This window comes from Naumovozyma castellii, chromosome 6, assembly GCF_000237345.1.
Source record: "Naumovozyma castellii chromosome 6, complete genome".
NCBI lineage: Eukaryota > Fungi > Ascomycota > Saccharomycetes > Saccharomycetales > Saccharomycetaceae > Naumovozyma > Naumovozyma castellii.
Window position 1 is genome coordinate 695,128 of NC_016496.1, and position 13,532 is coordinate 708,659.

Genomic DNA, 13,532 nt, shown 5'->3' on the forward strand with positions numbered 1-13,532 from the left:
ATCATATGTATATAAATAGTCTAGCATAAAGCATGTTAATGCGACATTTTTGTGGAATTAACTTTAGAAGCAAATCTTAATGAATTTATTGTTTCATTGATATGATTGGCGCTAGGTGATATATTAACAAACATCAGTGTCTTTGAATTCCCCGTTAAGGAATACTGCAAAAGGTAAGTAAGTTTAGAGTTTCTAAATGGAATATGCCTTTTCCCTTGGTCAGGCCCACCGAGGGCATGAATAACATCTCCAAGACAACTCAAAGATCGGTTTATATTTTGAGTTTCTCTTAACCGATCTCCTGTTACTTGAGAGGAATTTATTCTTTCGGAACCTGCCAAATCAACCAAGTTTAAAATACCATACGACTCCTCGCCTGTTAAGCTATTAGAACCTCGTAGGTGAATAATAAATATACTATGGGATCTGGAAGAGTGCTCATTGGATCCAGTGCTGGCAGTTGATCTCAATTTGTTTGCTCGTTTTAATATATTATCAGCTGTTTCTTCTGAATCAAGATTACGTGTCACTATATTGGTAATTGTAGTGTTCCTATTTTCTTGATCGTGCCTGATTTCATGCTTAGTTGGAATATTGGAATCAATATTCCTTGTATCGTCATTTGATGAACTTCTCAATAAATCTATAATGTTTTCATTGTAAATTTCAACAAACTGACAGTCAATTTCATAGTGCCACCCTCTTTCTTTCAAGTTCTTTGTCCAATTGAAAATATGCTTTATTGTAGAGGGAATTATACCATCTTTAGGTCGAAGCATGGTATACGTTTTCCCTGAGCCTGTCTGACCATATGCAAATATGCAGACATTATAACCGTCTAAAGAACTTTGAACCAATTGCCCAACTTCTTTGAATACGTCAGCATTGGTGTCAGTTTGATTGAAGATCTTGTCAAATTTGAATCTCTGAGGAATTTGTGTTGCATTATTATTATTCACTTCTATGCCCTTCATGACTTCCATTGATTGAATACCATTATCATCATCAAAATCTTCTACTTTTATATGTGCTGTATCTTTACTTTCTATATTCGGCAATGGTGGACGGATTCTGCAATATACTCTTATTTTGCCTCTTAGTTCCTGTAATTCATTATGTAAACTACGTCTCATAGTTTCTTCTTTAATTAAAATTTCATTTATTTCTCTTAAATCTAGTTCGGTGTTCTTAATATATTCTTCTAGCTCCTGCCTCTTCTGCACAACTTCTGTTGTTTTCAATTTCTTTTGCTCAATTTGTTCTTCTAAAGTTGAAGTTTCCCTCTGTTTCGTTTCCAACATGGACTTCAAAGCTTGGAGATTATTTTTTAATTGTTCAACTTTTATTTTCTTGGTGTTTGCCTCGGGTTCTAACTTAATTGATATTCGGTTTTTTAACGTTTCAATATCCTTGGAGATTTTTTCATTAAGTTCCAAATTTTCCTTCCATTCAGAATGGTATTTCTGAAGCCACTCCTCTTTTATCTTTCTGTTACTTTCTTCGACTTCATCCAACATATTTTGTAAAGCTTCATCATTGGTCAATATCTTATTTTTAAAATCTTCCACTTTATTTAGCAATTCGTTTCTTTGATCCTCAAATCTTTTAATTTTTACTTGTTTTAATTTTTCAATCTTTACCCTATAGTCGTTAGATATTTTATTTCTTTCAGCAGTGTTCTTAGCTTTCAGTTGTTGTAAATGCAGCTCATGTCCTTCATTCAGAAATTTTTGTTTATTAATCAGTTTTTCATTTAATTTAACAAGCTCGTTTTCTTTCAATTGCAATTGTTGTTGTTTTAAGTTCTTTTCTTTATATAGTTTTTCCCATTCCATTTGCAAGTCTTGGTATTTCCCTTGGTTTTCATTTAACTCATCTCTTAAATAATCTAATTTTGCTTTCTTTTGGAATAATTCTTCCTGCAACTGATTCAATTCCATCATACTATCCTTATGAAATGAGCTCAAACGCGAACTAGGATTAGAAACAGTACGATTTCCGATATTACTTGGTGGAACTAATGACATTCTACTTTTAGTAAAAGATTGTTGTTTCGTCAACGGTGGAGGCGTTGTCGTATTTCTCCTCTTATTTCCTTCCATCCGTATAGGTGTTGTTGGTTGCTCTACCATTTTTAAAGATTTGAAAACGAAAGTGCCCACTTCCTCAACTATATAAATACATCTAACGTTGAACCTGACGTGACAGATCAAGTACTACTACTATGTTGATGTTTCACTTCTGTTTTGTTTATTGTTTTGGTTACCCGGTAAGGAAAAAATTGCATATCAAGAGTTGCGATGAGCTTTTCAAAATTTATTATCTTCTTCTAATAGAGTATTATAACTTCTGACAGATAAAGTCAAGTGTTGCAAAAACGATTATATATGATGAGTTCTAAGGGAAGCGTAACGGTTGGAAAGAAAGTGGCGAATAAAAGAAGCAGGAATGAGGAGGATCCAGTGACAGAGCGGAAAGTGACTTCTGATGATCATGTAAGCACTGGTGGTGAAAGTGAAGAGGAAGATGACGAATTAGATTTAGCTGATGTTTCATCTGCTTCAGAAAAAGAATCTGATGATGGGAGTGTGGAGGGTGCTGAAAGTGCTGAAGAGGAAGAAGAAGACGATGATTTTCCAAAGAAAAAGAAGTCGAAGAAGAGCAAACATGACGATGGTTCCGCTGACTTCTCTAGCGCTGTTACAGCAATTTTATCTTCTCATTTGAAAGCATATGATAGAAAGGACCCAATTTTGGCAAGAAATAAGAAAGTTTTGAAGAAGAACGAATCCGACAAACTTGAGAGTAAAGCCAGAAAAGCACTAGCAACGGAAAAGAAGAAACTTTTAAATAAAACAAGAAAGAAAGATATTTTACCAATAGTTTCTGCTGATAATGAAAATGGTGAAGAGATTAGAAAAGTTATTGAGAAAGAAACCAAACTGAGAAAAATTGCTCAAAAAGGTGTAGTAAAGTTGTTTAATGCTATTCTTTCAACTCAAGTTAAAACTGAAAAGGAAGTCAGTACATCATTAGGCGGTGTGAAAAATAAGCAAGAGAGGGAGCAACTTATTACTGAAGTCTCTAAGGAGAAATTTTTCGATTTAGTTAAAGCTGCTGCTGAAGATTAAAGGAAGAAAAGCATATATAACTCATAAAATATACGAAAGTAGATTAATGTAAATTAGTGTTCAGAAGAGTAAAGCTTTTAATAATGATATCTATTCACTGATGTGCAGGCCTGTACTAGTGACTTTGAGCCATTGATTGGTATATTCAGCTTCTATTATTCGACAATGCAAATGCTTATAGTAAATGGGTTAGATCACATGCTTTAGATTTGTTCACATGTACCAATTAAGTGGGCAAGTAAAACAAGAAAATAAGCTTGCGTGGCGTAATGGCAACGCGTCTGACTTCTAATCAGAAGATTCTGGGTTCGACCCCCAGCGTGAGTGCTGATTTTCTTCTTTTTTTTCTCTTTTTGAATTGAGCGCTAACATTTCCTATGACATTGGTTCTTTAATTCAGATCAAGAGAGTCTTAGTTATCTTTTTGTTTTACATGCTTTTTATTAATATTTAACTATTAAGTATATTACAAATCTCCGGTTTATCAAATTCAGTAACCTAGAATCCCAAACCACCATTCGAGTATGCCATTGGTTTTATTGGGGGATGTTCAACTGATTCAAATGTCTCTATTAGTAGGTCTTCATCATCATTTCCATGAGGACCCACTTTACCATGGCCTGGAGTGACATGAATAACACCACCCAAATTCTTTTGAGAATCACAGTAATTAGGAGCGCTAAAGACAGTAACCAATCTCTTATTATGTTCAAATTCAATCCCTTCCATTCTAACTTCATGGGATCTAAATATTTTACGCAAATTATTTTTTTCCAAGAACTGTTTGGTAATATCGGCACCAAAAGCAAAACCTAACCCACGTTGGGATGGGCCAAAACCATCCTTTGCTTGAGGGTCGGACCATAATAATTCCATAAATAAACCTTCTCTTGGTGGTTGAGTGAATCTATCTATTTTTCTAATATCTTCCACAGTATCAGACGTGTTACTAGGTAAACCACCATGCATTACCAAGTAGGCGTCATTAATTAACGTTGCTAATGGTAAGCTTTCAAAACTTTGAGAGAACATATCAAAAATACGTTGAGAATATTTGTATTTACATTCATCCTCGAACCCGTACATCTTATTCATATTATCAGTTTCGTGGTTACCTCTGTTTAAGAATATATTTTGAGGGTATGCAATCTTCAAAGAATAGTATAATAAGGCCACTTCACAGGACCATGAACCACGATCGACAAAATCACCGTTAAATAGATAAGTGTGATCTGGACTCACTTTACCAAACTTTTTGAAAAGATTCAAAACATCATAAAATTGGCCGTGAGTATCACCACAGACAGTAATTTTCTTTGTTGGGTCAGTTGTGTTGGATATTTCCTGTAAACTTGGTTCTTCTCTAAATAATCTGTCTGCATGAGATATTATAGCTGCCGCATACTTCTTAGGAATATTTTTGCCCTTCAAGAAAACATCATTTACCATTTGAGAAATAAATTCTTGTGTGAGGTTCTTAACTTCTACACCAGCATTTTCACCTTTTTCGTTCAATAATTGTTCGAATTCTAACGTAGGTCCCTCATACTTGGCCAAATCACTATTTGCATCAAATGATTTTAAGCTCATCGTCTGACAGAAATTTAACTTATCCTGGTCGTCACCACCAATAGCCTTTTTGAACCTTTCCTCTCTAATAACTTTCTCACACATGGCCAAGGCTCTCTTGGCAGTAGCATCAGTAGGTTTTGCCTTTAACACCACTTGTAAATCGTTTCTAGCCTTTTTACATTGGAGTAAACCAAGATGTGACAACCCACGTCTATGGTAAGCTTTGATGTTTTTAGGATCCAAACGAAGAGCCACATCACAGTCATTCATACAACTTTGAAAGTTATCTAACTTTAACTGAGCCAAGGCTCTATTAGAAAAAAAAATAGATTGGGTAGGGTCTAACTCGATGGCTTGAGAATACAACTCGATGGCTTTCATGTAATTCTGTTCCTTAATGTAAGTGTTACCTTCATTTTTGAAAGCGACAGCTTGCTCCTTGGCATCAGCAAAAGCACTAGTCATCTTCGCTTGATAGCTTTATTAAATGGGGTTGTGAACCTTTACCATTTATTGTTAAGTAAGAAAGGTAAGCTTATTAATAAACGATGAGGTGATTCTTTTTTTTTTCGACTTTAATGTTGAAATTTTCTGCAGCTGCCGAGACAAAAATCCGCTAACCGATGAGAAGATCGCCAAATGATTCCCGACTTGGGAAGGCGTTCAGCGTCACAGTTATAAGAAGAAATCCCAATAATATAGACTCCAATATATTGTTATTATAATAAAGATACAAAAATTAATCACATAATGTACAAATTATTCAATTACTACTCTCCCTCTAGTTAATTATATGTATGTGTGTAGTTTATCAATATGTAATTTGACAGAGCGTCTACCATTCTACTCCAGGTAGATATACAGTCATACCCTCCTTGCTATTGTCTCCACTAGTTTGTTCATCAAACAACGCATCAAACTCCTCAAATTCCAATGTGGGCAAAATCTTCAATTTTCTGGAAGACTCCGCATTTAATAAAGAATCATAACTCCAATCCAAGAAATCTTCCATATTATAACTTATCTTTCTGAACGGCTGTCCGAATATCTTTGCTAAAGTAGCTACATTTGCATGATAATGGTCCATTAATGTTGCTAACTCCCACAATGATGATTCCATTGCGTTGGTCAATTCAGGGTTAGGCTCTTGAATATTAAAAGGATCATGATAATTTTCCTTCAATTTATTTAATTCTTGAGTCTGTTCCGCCGTTTGGAAGGGATCCGATATATAACGTGGATTATGCAACATGATCATACAATTTGGATGTTTCCTCAACATGTTATAGGCAAATGGGATCACTGAGACAATGGCCGCCGGTGGAGCATCCAAGGTGTATCTAGCTAGTCTCTTGACGAAGGATGCCACTAAATGTGCAGATAGATGCGATGAAGAGAGAAATAAATCCATTAATCTGAAGAATCTGGCACGATATTTCACATGCATTAAGTCTGGTGTCACTAATTGATACAATTTGCTGTAAAAATTTGGATATTCCAGATTGAAACGTTTCATTAGTTCAAATAAACCATTCAATGCCAGTATTGGTACTACACCAGCGTTCGAATCAGATGATTGTAGGTTATATGATTCTGTCAAGAAATCCATCAATTTTGTAGGTGTATGGAAATGTGGAATTAATCTTTTATGGAGAATTAATAAAATGGTCTTGTATTGTTCCAAGGATAGGTTAAAGTTTAAAGTAATTAACCAATTTTTTTCAAAGAACGATTTAAATTTGGATTCATCTTCCACGGCCTTCGGAGGGTTTGAAACATATATTTCCAATTCTACGTTTGCATTAGAACAGTGACTATCATGGTTCATCAAGGTCAACCATTTAGATACATTATGAGATAATAATTCTTTCTCAGATGATGGTACTGAAGAATCTAAAATGTTGTTGAATTCAGATTGAACATAATATTGAATATCAGCAAATGGTTTATAATATTTTTCCAAAAACTCCAAAAGAATGAAATTTTGTGATTGACCATTGGAAGTTTTTGTTTCCATACCTTCTATATTTGATTTCCAAATGGCAAGCATCAAATTTTTCAATGTTTTATTGGGGAAAAATGGAGCATCCACTTTAGAGGCAAAATGGATGGACTCTAATTCGATCAATTGCATATATAAATCCAAGGAATCTAGTGCCAAGGAAGTTTCCAATCTTAGATCGGATATTATTAATAGCATCTTTGTCTTGAATGATTCATATGTTCTTCTGCACCATTGCTTAAATTGCTTCAACTCTGGGGTAGTCTTATCAGAGACACGTAATGTCAAATCTCCACGAGAAAACAACTTTTTGAATATTTGAAATAATGATACCACCAAAAATCTATACGTTTTCTCCACGGTATCATCATCCAGATCTTCTTCATTCTGGATTTCCAGTTGCTTGATTAACTTTATAATTGCATTATAGTTGGCCTTATCCTTCACAGTCGTGATCTTCTTGGCAATCTCTTTAATTTCTTCAATCGTCTGCACCATTTTCAAATACAAAGGATATGTGGGACTCGTTAAATTAATATGCTATTATTTGTACCACTTGGAACTACCTCATGCTCATCTCATCTCACCTCATCGCAACATTCAGAATTTTTCACTAAAAGTCTTACGAAAAATTTCAAATAGTGTAACCCGGATAAACATTTTTGCTACGTGCCGGGTATCAGATCAGAAAGCAATTAACTTCACTTAGAAATTGTTAGAGCTAGTCTAAGTAGAAACGCTCCTGTTTCTGGGATGATAGGTTACCAACCCTCCGAGAGTGTTCTTGAGGTCTTCTTTAATTAATCCTAACATATGTGCCAAAAATCGTCTCAGACGGTTTCGATAACAACGAGCCGCGAATCTCAAATTTAGCTCATCCTGGAGAAAGAATCATTAACAAGATGCGTAAGACATTAACAAGATAAACTATATGCTTCAATTGGACCATGAATATACATTATTCATTCCTGATACAAGGTGGATCACGGTGTATCGAGAACAACAATGGGCCGTGGATCTGTATATATCTGCAGGACATAGTAAGGGGACCTACTATTGCTATGTTACACTTACTATATTTGATAGTTAACGTCCCCGGTGAGAGACCATCCCCTCCCGTCAGGAACCGTGTCCTGTACGTTACACTACGTATAGACTCTCCCCGTATTCTGGCTGCCAGGGGACTTGCGTGTCACTCGAACATTTGTACGGTATTTATGTATGTATGTGAATTGTCAAATACCATAATGCCGCATGTAGAAAAAGGCGGGTTACCCGGGGCTGTCGAGAGCTTATCGCGCTGACTCACAGACACACGCTAAAAGGGCCCTGGGGCCTGCGGCGGTTTCTGTGCGCGCTGGCACGATCAAAAACAAATTGCTCGAGAACAGAAATCGCCAACTTTTGCCGTTTCTTTTTCAGACACAAGTGAAAAATTTATAAAAGTAAGTTCCATCTCTTCATCGTTCATTCTTCAACTTTGTAGATTCCCTCTAGAGTCCACCAAACCAAACCCTAAAAGACTCCCATTGCAAGATGTGTGGTATTTTCGCTGCCTTCAGACACGAAGACGTTAAGGCTTACAAGCCAAAGGCTCTACAACTCACCAAGAGAATCAGACACCGTGGTCCTGATTGGTCCGGTAACGTCGTCAAGAACACCACCATCTTGGCTCACGAAAGATTGTCCATCGTCGGTCTAGACTCCGGTGCTCAACCAATTACCTCCCCATGTGGTAACTACACTTTATGTGTTAACGGTGAAATTTATAACCATATTCAAATCAGAGAAGAATGCGCAGACTACCAATTCAAGACTCTATCCGATTGTGAACCTATCATCCCACTATATTTGAAGTACGATTTAGACGCTCCAAAGCATCTAGACGGTATGTTCGCATGGTGTCTATACGACGCTAAGCAAGACCGTATCGTCGCCGCTAGAGATCCAATCGGTATCACCACTTTGTACATGGGTCGTCAATCTAAGACTCCTCAAACCGTCTACTTCGCCTCTGAATTGAAATGTTTGACCGATGACTGTGACTCCATCGTTGCTTTCCCACCGGGACACGTTTACGATTCTAACACTGATCAAATTACTCGTTATTTCAACCCAGATTGGTTAGACGAAGACAGAATCCCATCCACCCCAGTCGACTTAAAGGCTATCAGAGAAACATTGGAAAAGGCCGTCAGAAAGAGATTAATGGCTGAAGTTCCATACGGTGTCTTATTATCCGGTGGGTTAGATTCTTCTTTAATCGCCTCCATTGCCGCCAGAGAAACTGAAAAGGCCATGCAAGACGTTGACGTGGAAGATGAAAATGGTGAACATCACAAGCATCTAACAGGTGTCGATGATGAAGGTCATTTACACACTGGTGGATGGTCTCGTCTACATTCCTTCGCCATTGGGTTGCCTAACGCTCCAGATTTACAAGCCGCTAGAAAGGTTGCCAAATTCATTGGTTCCGTGCATCATGAACACACTTTCACTTTACAAGAAGGTTTGGATGCCCTAGATGATGTTATCTACCATTTGGAAACTTACGACGTCACTACCATTAGAGCTTCCACTCCAATGTTCTTACTTTCTAGAAAGATTAAGGCTCAAGGTGTCAAGATGGTTCTTTCCGGTGAAGGTTCCGATGAAATTTTCGGTGGTTATTTGTATTTCGCTCAAGCTCCATCTGCTGCTGAATTCCACACTGAATCTGTAAAGAGAGTGAAGAACTTGCATTTGGCTGATTGTTTGAGAGCTAACAAGTCTACTATGGCTTGGGGTCTAGAGGCTCGTGTTCCATTCTTAGACAAGGAATTCTTGCAATTATGTATGAACATTGATCCAAAGGATAAGATGATTGACCAAGCCTCTGGTAAGATTGAAAAATACATCTTAAGAAAGGCATTCGATACCACAGACGATCCAGAAGAAAAACCATACTTACCACAAGAAATCTTATGGAGACAAAAGGAACAATTTTCAGATGGTGTTGGTTACTCATGGATTGATGGGTTGAAGGATACCGCTGAGAGAGTCATCAGTGATGCTATGTTTGAAAATCCAAAACCTCATTGGGGTAACGATGTTCCAACTACTAAGGAAGCATACTGGTATAGATTGAAATTCGATGCTCTTTACCCACAAAAGACTGCTGCTGATACCGTTATGAGATGGATTCCAAAGGCTGATTGGGGTTGTGCTGAAGATCCATCTGGTAGATACGCTAAGATTCATGAAAAGCATGTTGATGGTAACTAAACTAGATTGAATGTAACTTAACTTGAATGTAACTTAACTTAAATTAACATAACTTGATGATATAGGAATAACGTTGTTTATTTGTTTGATAGAGAGAAAAATACACTAACTATTTAATATAATTCAGTATAAATTCAATTAAGTAAAGAGTTGTCCAAACGATGTCCAGGAGGAAGATCGAATGATGACGATGTCTTTTTAAATTACCATTTGGAATACTGTTAAGTAGTGAGATTTACTTTAACAACCTCAGCTGATAAATCAATTTCGAGCACTTAGTACTATTAATATTATTATTAGTTTTATAATTCTATAAAGGTTTCTATAAACAGGTTTCTGTTATTTATGTTGTGCTCGTTAGACGACACGAGCTGATATAGGGTGGTGTTTGCCTCCTTTTGATTTGCTCTTTGATCGGAGATTAGATTTAGCACCGTTTCTTCCATGTAACAAGTCATACCTCGTTACGACGTCTGGTTTCGTCTGTTTTTGAACATGACGATTATCCGTGTGTGTTGTTGATTCAGTTTCGAATATGTGTTTCAGTTTATTGAATATGTTAGACATTGTATTCTTAAAGTATTCCATCCGTCTATCATTAGAGCTTGCAATCAAACTAAATATAGGATAATTGCGAAGTAGAATTCACATGGATACCTCTACCAAAAGCGATCTTGCGATGCTATATATATAAATATATATATAGCAATGAACATAGATACCAGCAGCGATGGGGTTGGGAGGAAGTCTCCGTAGCAGAACTACCTCGGAGGGGCCTCAGTTAACGTAAACCCTTGTATTGGTCTAACAATACCGGGAGGGCCCTCGAGAGCAAAGGTACAGTTTTTGTTCCTTATTGTGTTATGCACCGAGTTCTATACGGTGTTAAGCCTACTTATCCCCTACTGCGCCGCGGAACGCCTCCCTGTCTATTGTACCCGCGGGAATCCCGCGGAGATGCAGATCTGTCAATACAGGATGAGCCCATCCACAGAATCATCTTCATCGCGAGGCTTGGTTCGTGTGTAGATACCAACAGAAAGCTTCAAGTTTAGCTTGCTTGAGAGCCTCAGTCCTGCTAAAAATAATGCTCTACAACGTACTTGGACCGTCTAACAACAAACGAATGAGGGAATTGGTCAGAGACATCAATCTTGAGCAAAGCCTTTGCTCCCTTGCAACGTTCCTGGTAAAATTGGATTATTTCCTTTCTTGTTGCTTCGCGGACCCAATGGTCGGTCGCACTGAACAAAAATTGTATCTTGATACTATTCTTGAGACAATATTCTATCAACTCAGCCTGGAACTGCCAATCATCGTGAATCGTGTCCATTTCTTCTTGAGCTAACCCGAGAGATTGTCTCACAAAGTTTGGACCCGTCAGGAAAAGCTCCGTACTGATAGCAGCTTGACTATCATGATGACAACCCATGACATAGCCAATGATATAGCTTCTTAGTATACCGGGTACCAGCCACCCAAAGACAATATAACATAGAAATGACAAAATATGAGGTAATTGTCGACAACTCCATCTGGCATATCTTGTCATCGATTTTCCCTTCTCTGATAAATGAATATCAATAATCGTCGGTGTAATCAACCCCATCTTAAGCACCTGTCCAATCAATTCATCACTGGCAACAATTTTCTGTACCATGTATGCGCCAACTGAATGGCCTGATATGTAAATTGGAACATTCGAGTCCTTGACAAAATTATTAATAATTTTAATCTTATGTTGAATTTGTTCCTTTAAGGTGAACACTCTAGAATTATCTTGGTGGCTCCCCTTAAATAGAGAAGTAGTCTTGGTGTTCATTCCTATATGTGAAATAGCTAATATTTCCCACGTGGGATGCTTTTCATGAAGATTAATTAGCATTTCTTGATAATATTCCAGAATGCCTGGGTTTCCGGGGATCCAAACAAATACAGGATTGATTTCGGCAGTTTTAATAGGAAGGATATGCACTACACATGTGGGGAATTCGTCATCGTCATAAGCTTCTACTGACATAATTGATTGTTTCTTCTGTACCTTACAGTGGGTAACATAAAGTAGTAAACGAGACGCCTTATTTTTTTTTTCCAACACTTCGCTTTTATCTTCGAGTAAAAATATATAACATTAGATTATAAGGTTATTTACACAGATATTTAGATTTCTAATTCGTTAAGAGTCTTCAAATTAGCTTCAATTTCTTGAACACATTGTCTGTAGTAGACCAATTGAAAGTTTTGAAACAACTTGACTAACCCAATAATTTCTGAACTATCAGTAATTTCTTCCATCATTTCCACAGCTGATGCTGTGCTGGATACAAATGTATCTTCTAATTGTTCTAATAATTTATGTTCTTCAGAGTCATCCTCAATTGCTTTGTCTGTTTTTTTATCTTCAGAGGCCTTTTCTTCATCCACTTTAGTTGCAGATTCAGCACCAGTTTCCTCAGTTTCCGTTGTTGGAACCTTTGGTAGTGCTTTTTCCTTTGCTTCTGTGGCTTCAGTTGCTGTTTCTGTACTCTTCTCTGCTGGTTTACCCTCCTTCTTAGTTTTAGTATCTTCTTTGGAAGGAGTCTTAGCAATTGGTTCCTCCTTAGAGGCTGATTCATCCTTAATCGTACTATCTTCCTCCTTTTTAATATCTGTTGTGGGTTTTTCCTCCTCTTCGGGCTTTTCTTCTTCTGTAGTAGTCAATGTAACAGCGGCATTCGAGGCAGCAGCTTCAGCGATCTTTGCCTTTTCTTCCTTTACCTTTAATTCATAACGGACTGTATCGAACTTTAATCTTGAATCCTTGACTCTTTTACGTAAAGTGTGTACTTTCTTAAATTCTTCATTAAGTAATTTCTCCAATTTAGCATTAAATTCTTTCATCATCATGGAATCCATTTCTGCTTTACCTTGATCAATATTCTTGTAACATTTGGCCCATGAGTCAAAAGTCTTTATCAAATTCTTCACATCTTCATCTTCCTCGTCCTCTTCTTCATTTTCTTCTTCGTTATTGGCATTCTCCTCTTTATCTTCATCGTCACCATCATTTACATGTTGATAAATCTCAACGCAGTCTTCAGCCGAGTTGGAAATAGCTTGGGCAAATGATCTGGGCAAAAACCCCTTTTTATCTTCCTTCTCTTGTTCCTTCTTCTTCTTGCTACTCAAGGACCACCAATCAGAGAAACTTTCCGATAAATTAGGAGGATAATCATATCCTTCCATTTCAAAAGTCTTAGAAACAATCAATATTCTTCTCAAACATTTCTCTAGAGCATCTGTACGTGCCTCTAAGGTAGTATATTGTTCCGGTAATGTAGAAATATCATGTACAGTACCGATAGATTCTTGAAATAATCTTTTTTGTGATCTCAATGACAATTTCGTGGCTGGATCTGTGGCTGTGGTGATAGCATTACTTAAAGTGTCTGATGTCTTTTGAGCTGCAGTAGCCAATGAATTGGTAATCTTATCTAATGAGAAATTGGAAAACATCTTGGGTTATCTTATGCTTTTCTTATTTTTTCACTTTGGGTCTGATATTGTGGTTGTCAAAGGACAAA

The 13,532-nt window shown here is 36.9% G+C and overlaps 8 protein-coding genes and 1 non-coding gene across 9 annotated transcripts; 3 read left to right on the plus strand and 6 right to left on the minus strand.

The window, feature by feature from the left end:
- Nucleotides 1-35: 35 nt before the first annotated feature.
- KAR3 (Kar3p) lies at nucleotides 36-2,132 on the minus strand (the record flags this gene model as incomplete). Its single annotated transcript, XM_003677136.1, has 1 exon — nucleotides 36-2,132. One exon carries the CDS (start codon nucleotides 2,130-2,132, stop codon nucleotides 36-38), a length of 2,097 nt encoding a protein of 698 aa, XP_003677184.1.
- Nucleotides 2,133-2,387: 255 nt separating this feature from the next.
- On the plus strand, nucleotides 2,388-3,131 carry RRP15 (rRNA-processing protein RRP15; the record flags this gene model as incomplete). Its single annotated transcript, XM_003677137.1, has 1 exon — nucleotides 2,388-3,131. One exon carries the CDS (start codon nucleotides 2,388-2,390, stop codon nucleotides 3,129-3,131), a length of 744 nt encoding a protein of 247 aa, XP_003677185.1.
- A 255-nt stretch (nucleotides 3,132-3,386) lies between these two features.
- On the plus strand, nucleotides 3,387-3,458 carry NCAS0Ftrna18R. Its single transcript has one exon. It is a non-coding gene; the product is annotated as a tRNA-Arg (tRNA).
- A 171-nt stretch (nucleotides 3,459-3,629) lies between these two features.
- PPT1 (protein serine/threonine phosphatase) lies at nucleotides 3,630-5,168 on the minus strand (the record flags this gene model as incomplete). The annotated part of the gene is made up of 1 exon (XM_003677138.1): nucleotides 3,630-5,168. The coding sequence occupies one exon, from the start codon at nucleotides 5,166-5,168 to the stop codon at nucleotides 3,630-3,632; it is 1,539 nt and encodes a 512-aa protein (XP_003677186.1).
- Nucleotides 5,169-5,538: 370 nt separating this feature from the next.
- NOC4 (ribosome biosynthesis protein NOC4) lies at nucleotides 5,539-7,203 on the minus strand (the record flags this gene model as incomplete). The annotated part of the gene is made up of 1 exon (XM_003677139.1): nucleotides 5,539-7,203. The coding sequence occupies one exon, from the start codon at nucleotides 7,201-7,203 to the stop codon at nucleotides 5,539-5,541; it is 1,665 nt and encodes a 554-aa protein (XP_003677187.1).
- Nucleotides 7,204-8,241: 1,038 nt separating this feature from the next.
- Nucleotides 8,242-9,969, plus strand: ASN1 (asparagine synthase (glutamine-hydrolyzing) 1; the record flags this gene model as incomplete). Its single annotated transcript, XM_003677140.1, has 1 exon — nucleotides 8,242-9,969. One exon carries the CDS (start codon nucleotides 8,242-8,244, stop codon nucleotides 9,967-9,969), a length of 1,728 nt encoding a protein of 575 aa, XP_003677188.1.
- A 357-nt stretch (nucleotides 9,970-10,326) lies between these two features.
- Nucleotides 10,327-10,557, minus strand: NCAS0F03520 (uncharacterized protein; the record flags this gene model as incomplete). Its single annotated transcript, XM_003677141.1, has 1 exon — nucleotides 10,327-10,557. The coding sequence occupies one exon, from the start codon at nucleotides 10,555-10,557 to the stop codon at nucleotides 10,327-10,329; it is 231 nt and encodes a 76-aa protein (XP_003677189.1).
- A 490-nt stretch (nucleotides 10,558-11,047) lies between these two features.
- NCAS0F03530 (bifunctional triacylglycerol lipase/ester hydrolase) lies at nucleotides 11,048-11,989 on the minus strand (the record flags this gene model as incomplete). The annotated part of the gene is made up of 1 exon (XM_003677142.1): nucleotides 11,048-11,989. The coding sequence occupies one exon, from the start codon at nucleotides 11,987-11,989 to the stop codon at nucleotides 11,048-11,050; it is 942 nt and encodes a 313-aa protein (XP_003677190.1).
- Nucleotides 11,990-12,129: 140 nt separating this feature from the next.
- Nucleotides 12,130-13,464, minus strand: NCAS0F03540 (uncharacterized protein; the record flags this gene model as incomplete). The annotated part of the gene is made up of 1 exon (XM_003677143.1): nucleotides 12,130-13,464. The coding sequence occupies one exon, from the start codon at nucleotides 13,462-13,464 to the stop codon at nucleotides 12,130-12,132; it is 1,335 nt and encodes a 444-aa protein (XP_003677191.1).
- Nucleotides 13,465-13,532: the final 68 nt, after the last annotated feature.